Below are 19,748 nucleotides of genomic sequence, written 5' to 3' on the forward strand. Positions count from 1 at the left end.
ACAGTCACCTACCCATTCACCTACTGATGGATCTTGGAATCGTTTCTGTGATAGTTGTTCTTAACTATTTTGATAATAATATATGTTAATGACTCTGATCTTTAGTGATGTATCCTCTTTCTCTACTGATGTTGGCAATTTATGTCTTGCCTTTTTTTTTCTTGATAAGTTTGACTTGACATTTTTCAAATTTGTTTGGTTTCTTCTTAAGAACTAGCTTTTGTTTTCTATTCCATAGATTTCCTCTCTGTATTATTTCCTTTCCTCTACTTACATATTCTCTTTCTTTTTCTTGTGTCTTAAGGTGGGAAATGAAATCCCAAGTTTTAGTCTTTTATTTTCCTAATATTAAACATTGCCTTACACATCCCACACATTTTGACATACTGTGTTTCTGTTTTCCTTAAGTTCAAAATTATTCATTTCCCATGGGGTTTCTTTCGACCCACAGGTAGATTAGAAGTAGGTATTTCATATTATAAATATTTGAGGATTTTTAAGGTACTTTTCTTATATTTATTTATTTCTAATTTAGTTCAGTTTTTGTTTGATAACATAACTCTATATTGAGAAATTCTTTTACATTTATTGAGACTTATTTTATACCTAACATATGGTCTGTCTGGGTACTGTTTTTTGTGTACCTGAAAACAACATGTATTCTGCAGATGGATTATGTTAAATGTATTGATAGTACTATTGCCTCTTTTATATCTTTATTGATTTTTCTGGCTGATTATTCTATCAGTTATGGAAGAGGAGTCCTTAAATTTCTAACAATGATTATGGATCTGTTGATTTCTCCTTTCAGTTCTGCTAACTTTTAAATCATATAATTCAAATCTCTGTTCTTAAGTTTATATACATTAATTTTTGAATGTCTTATTGATGAATGAATCTGTCATTATGAATGGCCTTTTTTTAATCTCTGGCCATCTTTGTTCTGAAGTCTTAATTTGTCATATATTAAATTAATAATTAAAATTAAATTTTATTATTTTTTGCTTTAGTGTATCTTTTTTTTAATTCTTTTAATCTGTCTTTATATTAGGTCTTTTGTGTAGATGCCTAACAGTTGAGTCTTCCTTTTTTTATCTAGAGACCATCTCTATTTTTTTCTTTAAGAAAAAAAGAGAATCTTCCATTTCTCTTCTTATATTCCCGGTTTTATTTAAATCCATGAACATTTTGAAGCTAGCAGTTTTAACATTATTGTCTTCTTATTCTTTCATTTCTCATTTCTTGGCACATTTCTATTGACTGAGTTTTCTCCTTATGATCCACATTTTCCTGTTTCTTCACATGTGTAGTAGTTTTTATTGGGTGCTAGACAGTATGAATTTCATTGTTGAGCACTGAATTTTGTGTTTTCCTTAAAGAATGTTGGAGTTTGTTCTTGCAGGCAGTTAAGATAGTTGGTGAATTGGTTTGATCCTTCCAAAGCTTTGAAGGTTAGGAGACAGATCTAGATTTATTTTTCCTCTAGGGCTAGATTAGACCAATTACCAAGGTGTGACCTTTCTGGGTCTTTAGTGAGTGCTTGTCGATGCAGATAGTCTCTTCACTCTGACTGGTGGGAATTTCAATGTTTTGTGGCCCTGTGTAATCTCTGGGAATTGTTTCACTTAAATTTCCTTGAATTGTTTTTTCTTGGGAGTTATTCTTGACTGGGAAAAAAAAAAAGAAAAAAAAGTGAAATCATTTTTGTTTAATCTCAGTGAGTTTCACCCATGCACATGTGAATTGGTATTCAGCTGAAAGTGACAAACCACTGTGCAGATTTCTGAAGCATTTTCTCTCCATAGTGCTTATCTCTTTATTTGTCTGCCCCGCAAATTCTAACTCTCTTGGCCTTCCTGAACTTCTGATGTCTATCTCCTCAACTCAGTGAGAACATCAGGCTTTGTTTAGTTTCTACCAGTTTATTTCATGGAATGAAAATTGCCTCCCGAGAGAAATCTTGGGCTAGAGTTGGGCTCATCTTTTTTGTTTTTCTTCTCTCAGAAATTAGAGTTCCACACTGTCTAGTGGATAAAGCTTAGAAAACATTATTCCTTGCATTTTGTCCTGTTATCTGTTGTTTGTGTCAAGAAAATAAGTAGAAACCCTGTTACTCACTCGTGACTTGGAGATGGACATGCTCATAGCTAAATCTTTAAAGTTGGTACTCCACTGCACCTCACGTTAAGTAGAACTACTCTGGTTAACCTGCAGAAGCATGAAGACACTTTTAATCAAACTTTGATCAAAGATTTCATGTTTAAAAATATCATATGCTTGTATTTATAAAACTCTAATACATGTTTTTTTATTGTCATTTTTATGAGGCCAGAGTTTCTATATGTCTTTCACCTTGGCATAAATTTTCTTTCATTACTAATTTGAAATAATTTATTGAATTCTTACTCTTTTTTTCCCCACTAGGCTAGTAATTTAAAGAAGGTACTTCAAGGAATTATGAGTTATTACAGTGAGGTATGAAAAAATCTGACTTTGTTTAAATACAGAATTCTATATGATATTTATATCGACACCAGAAAAAATAACCTGGGTTTTTGTTTATAACATCTTACTAAAACGTAATTCATAATTAGAATATTGTTTTTTTGCTATTCTCAGAACACTCAAATTTTGTGAACATGAACAGGCTTAAACATAATTTATTGATTTGTAAAACAATGTTGTTTCTATATTAATACTTTTGATATTTGTTATTTTCTCCAAGAGAATTACCTTCATTTCTAAATGATTTGATTTTATGCAATGCTATAAAGTAGACTTTATAATTAAATTGAAGTTTTTCCTATGGAAAGTATTATTTTGACATTTCTTCTCAATGCAAACAGCAGCAAAAGTATACTGTGAAATTATGCTTTTGTACAAGTAAATTAGGAAAAAGGCAAAATGAAAGTTGTATTAGTGTCACTTCAGATAGTACTATTCAAGTAGGTTTTTTTTCTTATTCAGTATCATAACAAGTTCCCCAGTATGATTATTTGATATAAGAAAGCTTATTGCTTATGTTTGAAAACTTTTGGTTTGCTTTTGCCATCAAAAGACCTGGTTTCTGTTTTTTAAAGTTGTCACATATTTATACTTGTAATTTTTTCCAGCAATTTTAAGACTGAAATTTTTCAACCTATTAATGCCTCAAACTCATTTTAGAGCTATTTTAATGCCAAGAAAACTTTTTAATGAGCTAAAAAAAAAAAGGAAAGATAAAGCTAGGAAAGATTAATCCAGTTAGATTTGCTGTTTTTGCTGTTCATTTGCAAGTGTGATGGTTTATATTGTGTTTTTCTATTAATCAGTCATGCACCAAAATATGCTTATCTTTCAGCTTAACATAAATCTGTTTATTTTTGGAAAGGCCTAAGTTTTGTCATAAAAGATCAGTCTAGGGCTTTCTTAATCCCTCTGATGGTGGGATCAAAGGATATTGGATGTAAAATCATTTTAGTTGCTGTTGGTTGGTTACTCAAAATTCTGGGATGCTGCTTGAGCTTTGCCAACTGGTTTTAGTCAATAATTATGGATTTATCAATTTGTTAATTTATCTGAGCCATTTCATAATCCTATTTTTAATTTGTTTTCCTTGTAATAGTTAAAGATAATAAATTCTTTGTAATCTACAGAAATGAGTGATCTAATTTATTGTCTCAATACTGCAGTTTTTGGGGCAGCAGATTTCTGAAGAACTTATCCCTGATTTAAACCAAATAACTGAATGTTCGGATTCTGTGGAGCTTGGGAGATTGCTCCAGCTTATTTTAGGTTGTGCAGTCAATTGTGAAAAGAAGCAAGGTAAGTGAATTTCAATTAATTCAAAGTTTATTTGGGGAAGTTTGCTTTCTAGAAACAACCTACATTGTTATAGAAAGTAGTACAACAATTTACTATTGTATCTTGTCACAGAGTACCTGGAAATGTAACCAGGAGATCTTAAGCCTAGCCCAGTTCTATCATTAAAAAGCTACAAATCTTGAGTATTCTATTAGTACCTGGATTCTGAGATTTATAATCAGTGACCAAATTAAATGTGTTTTAGTTTAATTAATTTAATTTGCATATTCAGTGCTTAGGACTTAGTGGTCATTCAGTAAAAATTTTACTTATTTATCTGATACATTTTTCTGTTTCACATGTTAAGAAGCTTAGGTTGATTCAGATTTTTGTAAATAAATATGCAGATACTAAATTATAATCCAGGCTTCTTCAAGTGATACTCTGCTCTTTTCAGAAGAATGCCTGTCTAGTGTATCCTCCAGTTAAGCGGTCTGATGACATAAATGGAATCGGTATATTATACTGGTAGATACAAATGGTGTGATCAATATCCTAATGATCATCCAACCAAAAGATCATTTTTGGTTGGATGTAGTGAAGTGATGAACTGAACAGACCAAGATTTACTTCTCTCAGGGCTTACATCAGACTGGGTGGTGAGATTTTTGATGCTGATGTTTTTTATGTGATTCGTCCAAACCTGGTCTTAGTACATCACCTTTATAAGAATATGTTGGGTACTTAAGTTTGTATAGTACTTTAAACCAGGACCTTAGAAGACAAATTCAGTCTTATCTAACTAATGAAGTAAGAATATGAGACCGGTTAAACTCAGTAAGAACAAATTTAGGACAGAGAAAAAGAAAATGTATGAAATTAATTTCTTATTGATAAAAAAGAACAAGGACTGAGTATCAGAAAACTTTGGTATTAGTCCATCTCTATCATCAGCCAGCTATTTTTTTTCCTAGGGCAGGTGTTTTTCGTTAGGCGTTTATTTTTCACTTAGAGATAGTGTCAAAGATCTATATATTGGGTTTTTCCCCACAAAATAAGAAGAATTTGCTCATGGTAAACATCCATAAATGTTTAATTACATATTGACAAATAGCAATTAATTTATAAATCTAGAATTTTTCTGTTCTTATCCTTCTTATTTTTTATTTAATTAATGCTTCATTTCTATTTCAGTTACTGGTTGTTTATAACATTTTTGCTTAGTTTTATTTTAATTTTATGTTTTATTTTTATTGACGTATAATTGACATTCGTTAGTTTCAGGTACATAGTAAATTGATTTTGACAATTCTGTACATTACTCAGAGCTCACCAAGATAAGTTTAGTTACCATCTATCAGCATACAATGTTATTGCAATATTATTTAATATATTCCCTACACTCTACTTTTTATCACTGTGATTCATTTATTTTATGAGTGGGAATTTTTACCTTTTAATCCCTTCTATCTGTTTAACCCATCCTCTCACTCACCCCTTCTCTGACAACCACCAGCTAGCTCTGTGTTTAGGAGTTCGTTTGTTTTGTTCTGTACTGTTCTATTTTGTTTTATTTTAGATTTCACATGTAAGTGAAATCATTTGGTATTTGTCTTTATTTGACTTACCTCACTTACCATTAAACATTTTGAATCCATCCATGTGATTGAAAATGCCAGATCTCATTCTTCTTTTATGACTGAGTAATACTCCACTGTGTGTGTGTGTGTGTGTGTGTGTGTGTGTGTGTGTATGTGTGTACTACATCTTCTCTATTCATTCATCTATTGACAGACATTTGGGTTGCTTTCATATTTGGCTATTATAAATAATGCTGCAGTAAACATAGGGGTGCATATATCTTTTTGATTTAGTGTTTTGGTTTTCTTTGGGTAAATGCCCAGCAGTGGAATTACTGGATCATATGGGATTTCTCTTTGTTTTTGAGAAACCTCCATACTGTCCTCCACAGTGATTGCACCAATTTATATTCCTATCAGTAGTACACGAGTGCTTCTTTTTCTCCACATCCTCACCAACACTTGTTTCTTGTGTTTTTTATTTTAGCCATTCTGACTGTTGTGAGGTAGTATGTCATTGTGGTTTTGATTTACATTTCTGTGATGACTAGTGTTGTTAATCATCTTTTCATGTATCTGATGGCCATTTGTATTTATTTTCTGGAAGAGTGTTCAGGCCCTCTGCTCATTCTTTAATGAGAATGTTTGTACTTTTGGTGTTGAGTTGTAGTGGTTTTTTGCATATTTTGTATATTAACCCCTTATTGGATACATCATTTAAAAATATCTTCTCCTGTTTAGTAGGTTGCCTTTTCATTTTGTTGATGGTTTCCTTTGCTATGGAAATGCTTTAGTTTTTGTACAGTCCCAGTATTTTTTTTTTTTTTTTTTTTTGCTTATTTTTCCGTTGGTTGAGGAGACATATCCATAAATATGTTGCTAAGTCCAAGAGATTACAGCCTATGTGTTCTGTTAGGAATTTTATGGTTTTAGGTCTTCAATCCATTTTGAGTTTATTTTTGTGTATGGTGTAAGAAAGGGGTCCACTTTAATTATTTCACATGTAGCTGTCTAGTTTTCCCAGCATCACTTATTGAAGAAACTGTCTTTACTCCATTGTATATTCTTGCCTCCTTTGTCATAGATTAATTGGCCATATAGGTGTGGATTTATTTCTAGGCTCTGTATCCTTTTCCATTGATCTATGTGTCTGTTGTTAAGCCAGTACCAGACTATTTTGATTACAACATCTTTGTAGTATGTCTTGAAATCTGGGATTCTGATACCTCCAGCCTTGTTTTTTCTCAAGATTTCTTCAGATATTCAAGGTTTCTAGTGACTCCATAGAGTTTTAGGGTTATTTGTTTACTTCTGTGAAAAATGCTGTTGGTATTTTGATAGGGATTGCAATGAATCTGTAGATGGCTTTGGGTATTATGGACATTTTAACAATATTCTTTAGGTCTGTGAGTATGGTATATCTTTCTATTGGTTTGTGTCATCTTCAATTTCTTTCATCAATTTTTTAAAGATTTCAGAATATAAGTCTTTCACTTCCTTGGTTAAATTTTTTCCTAGGTATTTTATTTTGGTGTAGTTGTAAGTGGGATTTTCTTAATATCTGTTCCTGCTACTTCATTATTAGTATATAGAAACAAAACAGATTTCTATATATTAATTTTGTATCCTGCAACTTTACTGAATTTATTTATTCTGATAGCTTTTTGGTAGAATCATTAGTGTTTTCTATATATAGTAGCATGTCATCTGCAAATAGTAACAGTTTAACTTCTTCTTTACCACTTTAGGTGCCTTTTATTTCCTTTATTGTCTGTTTGTTGCAGTGAGGACTTCCAGTACTATGTCAAATAAAAGTAGTGAGAATGGAAATCCTTATCTTGATATTGATCGTGAGGAAAAACTTTCATTGTTTTACCATTAAGCATGATGTTACCTGTGGGATTTTTAGATATGTCCTTTATTATGTTGTGATACGTTCTCTCTAAACCTACTTTGTTGAGGGTTTTTATCATGAGTAAATATTATACTTTGTCAAATGATTTTCTACATCTATTGAGATGATCACATGGTTTTTATCCTTCCTCTTGTTGATATGATGTATCACATTGATTTGTGAATACTGAACCACCTTTGGGTGCCTGGAATAAAGCTCACTTAATCATGGTGAATGTTCCTTTTTATGTGTTACTGAATGTGGTTTGCTAATTTTTTTTTTTTTGCGTATTCTTTTTTTTTTTTCTTAACTTCTTTTCAGCATAACAGTATTCATTGTTTTTTCATTGTTTTTGCACCACACCCAGTGCTCCATGCAATCCGTGCCCTCCTTAATACCCACCACCTGGTACCCCGACCTCCCACCCCCCAACCCCTTCAAAACCCTCAGGTTGTTTTTCAGAGTCCATAGTCTCATGGTTCACCTCCCCTTCCAATTTCCCTCAATGCCCTTCTCTTCTCCATCTCCCCGTGTCCTCCATGTTATTTGTTATGCTCCACAAATAAGTGAAATCAGATGATAATTGACTCTCTCTGCTTGACTTATTTCACTCAGCATAATCTCTTCCAGTTCTGTCCATGTTGCTACAAAAGTTGGGTATTCATCCTTTCTAATGGAGGCATAATACTCCATCGTGTATATGGACCACATTTTCCTTATCCATTCATCCGTTGAAGGGCATCTTGGTTCTTTCCACAGTTTGGTGATCGTGGCCATTGCTGTGGTTTTGCTAATATTTTGTTGAGAATTTTTGCATCTATGATCATCGGAGATATTGACCTCTAATTTTCTTTTTTTGTAGTGTCTCTGTCTGGTTTTGATATCAAGGTCATGCTGGCCTCATAGAATGAATTTGGAAGTTTTCCTCCTATTTTTTTGGAATAGTTTGATAAGAATAGGTATTAACTACTCTTTAAATGTTTGGTAGAATTTACCTGTGAAGCCAGCTGGTTTTGGATGTTTGTTTATTGGGAGTTACTTTTTTTTTTAATTACTAATTCAGTTTCAGTACTTAGAATAGGTCTGTTTAAATTTTTTTATTTCTTCCTGACTACATTTTGAAAAATTGTATGTTTCTAGGAATTTATCCATTCATTTCTTACAAGTTGTCTAATATATTAGCATATAGTTTTTCAAAATATTCTCTTGTAATTCTTTGTATTTCTGTGGTTGTCAGTTACTGTTTCTCCTCCTTCGTTTCTGATTTTTAAAAATTTTTAAAAGATTTTTATTTATTTATTAGAAAGAGAGAGAGAGAGAGAATGAGAGAGGAGAAGGTCAGAGGGAGAAGCAGACTCCCCATGGAGCTGGGAGCCCGATGTGGGACTCGATCCTGTGACTCTGGGATCATGACCTGAGCTGAAGGCAGTTGCTTAACCAACTGAGCCACCCAGGCGGCCCATTTCTGATTTTATTTATTTGAGTTGACTCTGTTTTTCTTGATGAAACTGGTTAAAGGCTTCTCAGTTTTATGTTTTTAAATCATCTTATGGTTTCATTGATTATTTCTATGGTTTTTTAGTGTCATTTTTTTTTCACTCTAATCTTTATTATTTCCTTTCTTCAACTATCTTTGGCTTTTGTTTACTCTTCCTTTCCTAGTTTCTTTAGGCATATGGTCACGTTGCTTGAGACTTGTTTCTTGAGATGTGCCTGGTTCACTATAAACTTCCGTCTTACAACTGCTTTCGCTGTATTCCAAAGATTTTGGACTGTAGTGTTTTGGTTACCATTGTGTGTCCATGTATTTTTTTTTTTTTTATTTCCTCTGATTTCTTTGTTAACCCATTGATAGTTGAATAGCCTATTGTTTAGCCTCCTTGTATGTGTGTTCTTTTCCTTTCTTTTCTTTTTTTTAACACACCTTTATACATTGTAGGGAAAATTGAGTTCAAAATGATTCCAAGGTATAGCAGCAATCTCAGTTTTGAAAGAGTGAATTTGTTTGGCTAGTAGTACCCGGTTTATGTTGGTGGGGGAAAAAATAATTTTTTTGAAGGTTTTAGCAGGCTTGAAACACTCCATTTTCCAGAAAATCCAGTTAAAGGAAACAATTTCATCTCTGTCCTTTCTCTACTTAATTCTACTTAATTCTCTACATAATTCTTCCCCTTTCCCAACCACTCCCTACTTAGTGATCAGGTGCATACCAGAATCTATCAGAATCTTTGTCCGGTTCTTGGCTTTACAAATAAAAGAAAGACAAGAACTTTCAGAAGTTTCCAGAAGAATTATTAAAACAATAAAAGCATTTGAAAATAGTAAGCTTTTTTTTTTAAATTGGCAATTTTTTGAAAATTGTTTTAGCTGGAGAACGTAATTATAGTGAGTTATGCAAATATATGAAATATGCAAAAATATGAAACTTTTTTTCATATTTTTGAATATGGTTCAAATAAGAAATGGTTTCTCATTTCTTATTGGGACAGAATCAACTTACTGCTTGTGTGTGGTAAGGCATAGATGAGGCTTGATGAATATCGAGCATGCGTTTAAGGAGGTTATATAAGTCCCTTCTTTAAAAGCCTTCCTGAAATGAACTAAGTAGGTTATAAAATGTAACTTTCTAGGCCAAAGATTTAGGAATTCACTTAATATGTATGGATTCATCCTGTTAATATTGAATATCTAACAACAGGGAGGAAATTGTCATAATTGTTTTAAGATTATACTTCTTCTCTTTCTCTTTCTTATAAGAAAATTAGAGGTTTCTTCTTTATGAAAAATAAAATGTTTAAAAATATGAATATTTTTTGTTTTGATTATCTGATTTTAATGGACCTATTTCTTGTGGAAAAATACTTGTATAAAGAAGTGTGTATAATAAATGAACTTTTATGCTGTTAATTGAATGACTAAAGTTCCATGGATAAAGAGTAGATTTTTATCAGATTTGTTTGTTTGTTTTTGAATCACAGAACATATTCAAAATATAATGACACTGGAAGAATCTGTTCAACATGTGGTCATGACTGCTATTCAAGAGGTAAGTTTTTATTTTGTTTACATATATATGAAAATCTTTAACCAAATGACACAAAATTTTCACATAAAATCTTATGGATGTATGTTTTTCTTTATTTGTACAAACTTGCCCTTTGCAGCAGGTTTACTTATCTTAAGCTAGTGTGTCTTCCCTTCTTTTCTTTACCCAGAATATCTTAAAAAGACTTCAAGCCCAATTTTAGTTCTTCTGTATTTTAAAAGATTATAATGTCAGGTTCCCTTAGATAACTTCACCTAAGCAGGATAAACAACCTCTAACCAGAACAGAATTTTTATTTCTTCTTTGTTCCCTGCCAATAAGAACAGTTTTTCTCAAAATGGTAAAGCATGTGTGTAAATATATCTTGTGTTCATTTTCAGAACATTAGTACTGTGAGCAAATAATGGTGGGTGATATGTCTGGAAGCCAGGTAGCCTGGGTTCAAGGCAGTCCAGTTGTATAAAGTCATCCAGAAGGATTCAGAATTCACATGGTACATGTTAATTCTTAACAGAGTGAGGGATGTGGAATGCAGAAGAAACCTAGGGATTAGGGAGGGCAAGCATAGTTTGGCAGGGGCATGGTTTGGAGGGAGATCTCTCACAGGAAGTTAGTTTGTGTGCTCTGAGTTTGCATTGTTGGCTTGAATTTAAAGCATCACAGCCATAAATTTGCCTTTCAGGTGCAAAAATGTTATTTTTTATAGGCTCCATTTTTCTCATATAATTGTAATTCCTACTTTATTTTTTTTTAAGATTTTATTTATTTATTTGACAGACAGAGATCACAGGTAGGCAGAGAGGGTGGGTAAAGCAGGCTCCCTGCTGAGCAGAGAGACTGATGTGGGGCTCCATCCCAGTACCCTGGGACCATGACCTGAGCCAAAAGCAGAGGCTTTAACCCACTGAGCCACCCAGATGCCCTGTAATTCCTACTTTAAAAATGACTTCTCAGATTAGGAATTTTACCATATCACTCATTTAAAGGTAGTATTTTAAAAGTGTTATTTTATGGAAGAATCTTTATTATTATTATTTATCAATTTTATTTAGTAGTTCATCTTTTAGAACTTAGATTGTAATTTTTCAGTATATAAGTATTTTAAATATATTTCTGTATTTCAAGTACACTTTACTTCTGATGTTCTCACTGATGTAATGGTTGAACATTGTGTTATTTAGCTTAAGCCTCTAATAAAATTTTTATTTGAATAATATTGTAAGGTTCATCAAATTATGACAAAGGAAAACTAACTGTAAAACATCTTACTCTTCTTTCAAGTAAGCCTATTTTTACTTCATAGCATCTCTTTATTGTACTTAAGTTTACTATTTTAATTTCCTAGTTGATGAGTAAAGAAATATTGAGCTCTCCTACAAATGATGCTGTTGGAGAATTAGAGCAACAGGTGAGTATCTCAGTAACTGGGGAAAATGTTGAAAACAGTCATACAGTTGCTTGGCCAATTAGTATCATAAGGCTTTCATTGGAGAACATTTACAAGAATATTTTTCTCCATGAAATTTAGGTTGTTTATTTTGTAATATCTCAGCTGAATATTATTATGCATTCCTTCATGACTGCAAGTAGTGTTGGTCTCCAGAATTTTTTATGCTCATGTTCAAAGAATTGAGTGACATTGAACTTTTCTTCTGAAACTTGTAATACATATGTGGCTCATTCTAGATGGTTACACTGTTAATAGTAGACAATGGAAAAATTCTGCTGATTTCTAATTTATCTAATAAGTTAATATATTTTGGTCTTGTTGAAGAAACAGCTCTCTTTTCCCTGGTTCTATGGCGTGCCTGTTTCACCTGGGCAGAAGGCACTCTACTCTGAAATGTAACCCAACCTGGGTTGTAGGGGAAAGGGTATAATGACAGGGAAATGCATCTAGTGCTATTTCTGTTATATTTTTGAACATCTGTTTTTCATGAGTATCACTTCTCATGAAATACTTCAAAACTTTTTCTATGAAATTTTTACTTGAATTTAAACATACTGTGTTTTTCTAAATTTTTTGTGATGAAATTAAACAATATCCTCTAATATGCTGTGGTTTAAAGATTTCATAAGGAGTGTTCTGTGAAAGGGGAGGAGGTTAGCACTTCCTGTGACAAGGGTTGGAAGAGGCCCTTGGGCCTGATAGCACCCAACATAGTTCAGGCTTTGCCATCTATTTCATGGCATCTGAGCATCGTTTCATTGTTGTTATTGAGTCATTATGTTGTATGCTTGAAACTAATATGATACTGCATGTTAATGATATTTCAGTTTTTAAAAAAGGCACATTGAACCAAAAAATTTTTTTTTCATTAAGATTTACATAAAATTTTATTTCTGTGGGACTGTGGCCTTAAACATTAATGAGACTGTGTGAATATTATTGACAGAAAAACAACATTGAGACTTACTTGTTAATAGTGAATTTTTAAAAAGTTTTTATGTAAAGTCCAGTTAGTTAACATACTATGTAATATTGGTCTCAGGTGTACAGTATAGTGATTCAGCAGTTCGATACACTACCTGTTGCTCATCATGACAAGTGCCTTCCTTACTCCCCATGGCCTGTTTCACCCATCCCCCAACCCTTTTCCCTTCTGGTAACCATCAGCTTGTTCTCTATAGTTAACTTATAAAATTCAAAGAACAAATAATCCAATTAAAAAATGAGCATAAGACATGAATAGATATTTTTCCAAAGAAGACATGCAGATGCCCAGCAGACACATGAGAAGATGTTCAACATCACTGATCATCAGGGAGATGCAAATCAAAACTATAATGAATACCTTCTTTACTGCTACATCCATACAGTTGAGCACTGTTGAGAAAAGCACAGCCATTTGTTTGAATATAAATGCATGATTTCCATCCACAGTTAGCCCTTCATCATTGTTCTGTACTAATCAACACCTTCTCCCGTTACCCAAACAGCTATTTCACACAGCTGTCTATTTGCATAAGGCAACTACCTTAAAATCTTCCTGCCGACCCTGAGTAGTCAGTTATTTATGTGCCAGAGACACTGTGCTCAGTCCTTTTCCTATATTGTGTAATTGGCTTGGTAACCCTAGAAAGTTTCAAATGGAGACTTGCTAATACATTTTCGTAACCATGTTTAATATAGTGTATATAACCATGTTTAATATAGTCTATTTTCCAATTTGTGTCAAAACACGTCTTATTAAGAATCAGGACATTTTGTGTTTCAGCTTAAAAGGGCATTGGAAGAACTTCAAGAAGCACTAGCAGAAAAAGAAGAACTGAGGCAAAGATGCCAAGAACTAGATATGCAGGTGCGGAAAAGAACCAGTCTGAGAAAAAGGTCCTCTTTACAAAGGTTGTATTGTAAATAATTCACTGGTAATGTGTTTTGGAGGTTGGGTTTCATTTCATGGAGGGCAAATTTAAAGTATTTGTTACAGGTTTGAATATTCAAGTATGAATTTCATAATTATTTTTCTCTAAGAGTTGAAAATTGCTAACTTTACTCCTTTGAGAGAATCGTTTTAATTGTAGATTTCAGGTATTTAGATGAGCCTTTAGATTCTTTCATAAAAAAAAGAAATTGACATACCAACTGCAGAGAATGTGAATATATAAGGGAGGTCATTTATGGAAGTATTTAAAAGTGCTTGGACCTTCCCCCTTCCATAAATGCGAGTACCAGCTAAGTTTTGCTAACATGCATGTATCTGAACATGTGTATATAATTCTTGAGTTCATATGCACATATGTGTTGGCAAAATAAACTTACTATGAGAGACAGTAGTTAGTAGTGGGGTAGATTGTCAAACCAGCCCACTTAGACCAGGCTATGCTACTAGCTGATTGTGTCCTCTCAGGCAAATTACTTACTTTCTTTATAATTTAGTTTTCTCTTTTGAGAAATAATATGATGATAGCATATATCTCCAGAGTGATTATGAGGATTAAATGAGTTAATATATGTCAAGCACTTAGAGCAGGACCTGCATGTATTGTTATTGTTAAATGAAAATGCATATGCAAAAGTTATACAGTAAGTCTTGAAAAATTATGCAAAAGGGTAGATGTATCATCATATGCTGTATGTAAATTGCATGTTTTTGTTCAAATACTGAGTTACATAAATAATTTACTCTCTGCAAAGTATGAAGACAAGGAGCAAGGGTTGTAGTAGTATTATCCTTGCTTGATGAGATAAATATCTATAATGATAGGGCTGAGTAATATTTCTAATCCTTAAGGGCTTGCAAATAAGGAGAAGAGAAGAGGTGCGGGTCTAATTGACTCAGCTATTTAAGGCAGTGACAGCACTGGAATCCTGGTCTTTTCAACCTTAACTTAAAAAAAAAAAAAAAACAGTCCTGTGTTTGAACAAAGCTAATGTTGAAGATTTTATTTATTTATTTTTGAGAGAGAAAGCATGAGTAGGGGAAGGGGCAGAGGGAGGAGGAGAGAATCTCAGACTCCTCACAGAGCAACATGGGGCTCGATCTCACCACCTTTATTCCTAGCCCATGTGGGAGTGGGGGGGTCCACAGAAATCTTGATACTTCTCACTGTAGTCTACCCAGTCAGGAGGGAAGCCACCCTTTGCTTCTTCCAGTTTTCTTTCACTGGACTGAGGAGGAGTGACTAAGAGCTTAGGGGACTGGACTCCCTTTTTAAAAAAAAATTTTTTTTTTTTAAGATTTTATTTATTGACACAGAAAAGAGATCACAAGCAGGGAGAGTGGCAGGCAAGGGAGAGGGAGAAGCATGCTCTCTGCTGAGCAGGGACCCTGATGTGGGGCTCGATCCCAGGACCCCAGGATCATGACCTGAACCTAAGACAGATGCTTAACTGACTGAGCCACCCAGACTGACTGAGCCACCCAGACTGACTCCTGATAAAAACAAAGGCTTTAGAGCTACATACTGCATTGGGGGAATGGTCTGAGGCCTAAAGAAATGCCTTCTTGGGAATGAGATACACTTTTCACACCCTGGTAGAAGGTATTTAAACCTCAGACATGAGATCATAGCCCAGGTATTACAAAAAAGCACTGCCTATCGCCCCAGCTCACTCGCCTCCTTTCCTAACCATTCACAAGGCTGTAGAATGGTGTGGAGGGAAAACAGTCACAATGATAACTTAGAAGGGAAGATATACTGGAACTTTGGTACAGTAGAAAGGGTGTCCAGGAAGTCTTCAACTACACTGAAAATATAGGCTGTCTTAACTGGCAGTGAAGCATAATTTAGATGAAAAGAATAAAAGTACGGCATTGGTGCAAACATTTCAGGTTAAAGAGCATGTAAAAGACTTTAGCCAAGCTTAGAAAATAAACTTTGCTTCATATTGTGTAACAATTTCATAGGAACACATCAGTAAAATAGACTAAGTGGTAGAACAACAAAGTGAGGTTTAAAAAGAAGTTGTAGATCTGTAGAAACAAATCAGTGAATAATGTTGAACACCAGGCTTTATCCTAGGTAAGATATTGAACTTCAAGAATAAAGGAAAAAAAGTACCCAGTCACTCAGGTTAATAAGGCACACTGTCCGCAAAGAAAAAATCAGGCTCCCCTACGACTTGAATCCCAGAATATGGAAGCATGGTATCTGCAGAGTGCCTAGGCAGGGAAGCAGCCGTGCACTCGGACAGAGTTCAGATGCAGACTCACGAGCCCTTTTTTTTTTTTTTAAAGATTTTATTTATTTGACAGACAGAGATCACAAGTAGGCAGAGAGGCAGGCAGAGAGAGAGGAGGAAGCAGGCTCCCTGCTGAGCAGAGAGCCCGATGTGGGACTCGATCCCAAGACCCTGAGATCATGACTTGAGCCGAAGGCAGCGGCCTTACCCACGGAGCCACCCAGGTGCCCCTCACGAGCCCTTTTTGAAGAAACTACTTGTTGACGCAGTTCAGTAGCACACGTTTTAACCGAAATAAAGAATGCAAAAGTGGAGATTTTCTGTGGTGAAAGATCTGGTGAAGATTGAATCCTTTTAAAGACAGAACTGTGTTGGTTCTGTGCAAATTACAGTTTTAAGTATTGGGACAAGTGAAATTCTGATCCAAGAAATGAGGAGGCAGGCCCCATAATGTGTACTTTAAAAAAAGAGAGCGAAATCTCCATGTGACATTTTGATGTGAAGTTTTGAGAAACTCTGATTTGGCCATCTGGTTCTGTTCTAGTTAGGATTATTATGGGGCCTTCAGGCAAGTTCTGATGTGTTTGCCGGTGGCTTTTATTCTGCCTTTCCCAGCCTTTTTTCCTACCACCTGGCAGAGATAGGAAGCAATCCTTCACTTATTGTGGGAGCAGTGGCCCATCATTCCTGCTCATGATGAGTTAGAGAAGACATATTCCTGCCCACCATGGTACAAGATAAGTTCTGTCCAAGGCAGTGGTTTGACTAATGTGATAAAGGGGAGCTGTAGCAATAGAATTTTGTATTTCATTCTTCTTAACTATGTAGATGGAATGTAAGAATTAAGTTAAATCTGGGTGATATAAGAAAATGAGACTTTTTTTTAAAACTTTTTGAATGTTTCTGTCTCTTGAATAACTCAGAAAGAGAGAGAGGGTGAGAGATGGCAAAAAAGGAGAGAAACAAAGAAATGGAAAAAAAAAAAAAAAACAACAGGGAGGGATAAAGATGGGTACACTATGAACCTAAAGAAAAGTATAACCATGGGAGCTTCTTAAAGGAGATGTCTAGAACCCCCCACTGGACATTCTAAGGCATAGACAGGACGGTGTGGCACAAGGAATTTGCATGTTTACTACCCCTTCCTTCAGTCTGTGGTTAAAGGTAGCTCTGAACACGCATTGTAAAACATGGATAGGAGCCAGGTTAATTATGCACCAGGTGTTGAAAACTAAATTTGCCCTTGTTTCTCTGCCTTCTTTAGAGGGTTCTGACCCATTTTGGAAGATGGACGGTATTGTTTTTCTTTAGTTGATCTTTTTGTGACAGTGTCTTCCCTCCAGCTAGAATGAGCTACTCTTCTCTTTGTGTCCCACCCCCACGTTATGGTATGCTCCCATCAAAGCACCTTGAATATTTTCTGTTGCATAATTATTTACATTTCTACCATAAAGATATGGAGGGTTCAAACTCTTCATTCTTTTGTGTATCTCAGTCATTTAGGATTGTACATGTTAAGTAATAGTCACTAAACTGCTCGCATGGCAAGGATGGATGAATGCCTTAAATTTAGGAAGAGAAGCTTCTTTCTCCTGCAGTCTGTCTGGAAACAATTTTCCAAGCCTTTGTGATGCTCATTTGGAGGACAGTGTCTGTAATCTGCCTATACTGTATTTAAAGACAGGATACTCATTTTTCTCAAGCTCACATGGAACTTTCTCCAGAAGACCACATACTGGGTCACAAATCAGGGCTCAACTAATACCAAAAGACTGAGATTATTCCCTGCATATACTCAAACCACAATGCTTTGAAACTGGAACTCAACCACAAGAAAAAATTTGGAAAGAATTCAAACACTTGGAAGCTAAAGACCATCTCCTCCTCCTCCTCCTTCTTCTTCTTTTTTAAGATTTTATTATTTGACAGAGAGAGAGAGAGATCACAAGTAGGCAGAGAGGCAGGCAGAGAGGGGGAAGCAGACTCCCCACTGAGCAGAGAGCCCGATGTGGGGCTTGATCCCAGGACCCTGAGATCCTTACCTGAGCCAAAGGCAGAGGCTTAACCCACTGAGCCACCCAGGCACCTCAAGACCACCCTGCTTAAGAATATTTGCATTCAACCAGGAAATCAAAGAAGAACTTAAACAATTCATGGAAACCAACGAGAATGAAGTCACATTAGTCCAAAACCTATGGGATACAGCAAAGGCAGTCCTAAGGGGGAAATGCATAGCCATCCAAGCCTCCCTCAAAAACATAACAAAATCCAGAGTGCACAAGCTCTCTTTACACCTTAAAGAACTGGAAAACCAACAACAGATTAAGCCAACCCCACGCACAAGAAGGGAAATAATCAAGATTAGAGCAGAGATCATGGAGATAGAAACTAGCGATACAGTAGAACACATCAACGAAACTAGAAGCTGATTCTTTGACAATGAGCTCAATAAACCACTGAATCCAAAAGAAAAACTAATCCAAAAAGAAAAGAGAGAAGACCCAAGTTAATAAAATTGTGAATGAAAGGGGAGAGATCACGACCAAGCCAAGGAAGTAGAGACAGTCATCAGAAATTATTATCAACAGTTATATGCCAGTAAGTTAAGCAACCTAGAAAAAATGGATGCATAAACTTATATACTTTCCAGACTGAATCAGGAAGAAATTAACAACCTGAATCTAGTAACGAAATTAATGCAGTGATCTGAAACCTTCCAAAAAACAAGAGCCCAGGACCTGACAGATTCCCTGGGGAATTCTACCAAACATTCAAAGAAGAAATAATACCTATTCTCCTAAAGCTGTTTCAAAAAATAGAAACAGAAGAAAAGCTTCCAGACACTTTCTAAGAAGCCAGCTTCTCCTGATCCCCAAACCAGGCAAAGACCCCACCAAAAAGGAGAATTTCAGACTAATATCCCTGATGAATGTGGATGCCAAGATTCTCAACAAGATCCTAGCTAATAGAATCTAACAGTACATTGAAAAGATTATCCAGCATGACCAGGTGGGATTTATCCCTGGGATGCAAGGGATAAATTGCAAATCAATTGCAAATCAATCAATGTGATAGAACAAATCAGTAAGAGAAGAGAGAAGAGCCACATGGTCCTTTCAATAGATGCAGAAAAAGCATTGACCAACTATAGCATCCGTTCCTGATTCAAACACTTCGAAGTTTAGGGATAGAGGGAACATTCCTCAACTTCATAAAATCTATCTATGAAAAAACCCACAGCGAATATCCTCCTCAATAGGGAAAAGCTGGCAGCCTTCCGTTTGAGATCAGGAATACGACAAGGATGCCCACTCTCACCACTCTTATTCAACATAGTACTAGAAGTCCTAGCAACAGTAATCAGACAACAAAAAGAGAGAAAATATATTCAAATTGGCAAAGAAGAATTCAAACTCTCTCTTTGCAGATGACATGATACTTTATATGAAAAACCCAAAACCCCCCACTCCCAATCTACTAGAACTCATACAGCAATTCAGTAATGTGGCAGGATACAAAATCGATGTACAGAAACCAGTTGTTTTCTCATACACTAGCAATGAAAATATAGATAGGGAAATTAGAGAATTGATTCCATTTACTATAGCACCAAGAACTATAAGATACCTGGGAATCAAGCTAACCAAAGAGGCAAAGGATCTGTACTTAAGGAACTACAGAACACTCATGAAAGAAATTGAAAAAGACACAAAGAGATGGAAGAGCATTCCATGCTTATGGATCAGAAGAATAAACATTGTTAAAATAAAATGTCTGTACTGCCTAGAGCAATCTATACTTTCAGGGCCATCCCGATCA

General features: G+C 34.9%; 1 protein-coding gene and 1 non-coding gene across 3 annotated transcripts in view; both read left to right on the plus strand.

Annotated features, from left to right (window-relative positions):
- HOOK1 (hook microtubule tethering protein 1) overlaps positions 1-19,748 on the plus strand; it is a 78,769-nt gene that overhangs the window by 12,694 nt on the left and 46,327 nt on the right. For both annotated transcript variants that reach the window (XM_059137201.1, XM_059137200.1), the window contains 5 exons: positions 2,425-2,475; positions 3,672-3,804; positions 10,236-10,303; positions 11,649-11,711; positions 13,522-13,605. In XM_059137201.1, coding sequence (XP_058993184.1) covers positions 2,425-2,475; positions 3,672-3,804; positions 10,236-10,303; positions 11,649-11,711; positions 13,522-13,605 — 399 coding nt within the window. The remainder of the gene's footprint in view (positions 1-2,424; positions 2,476-3,671; positions 3,805-10,235; positions 10,304-11,648; positions 11,712-13,521; positions 13,606-19,748) is intronic.
- LOC131810716 (U6atac minor spliceosomal RNA) lies at positions 12,385-12,512 on the plus strand. Its single transcript, XR_009345693.1, has one exon. It is a non-coding gene; the product is annotated as a U6atac minor spliceosomal RNA (small nuclear RNA).

Source organism: Mustela lutreola, chromosome 10 (genome assembly GCF_030435805.1).
Source record: "Mustela lutreola isolate mMusLut2 chromosome 10, mMusLut2.pri, whole genome shotgun sequence".
In the NCBI taxonomy this organism is placed as follows: Eukaryota; Metazoa; Chordata; class Mammalia; order Carnivora; family Mustelidae; genus Mustela; species Mustela lutreola.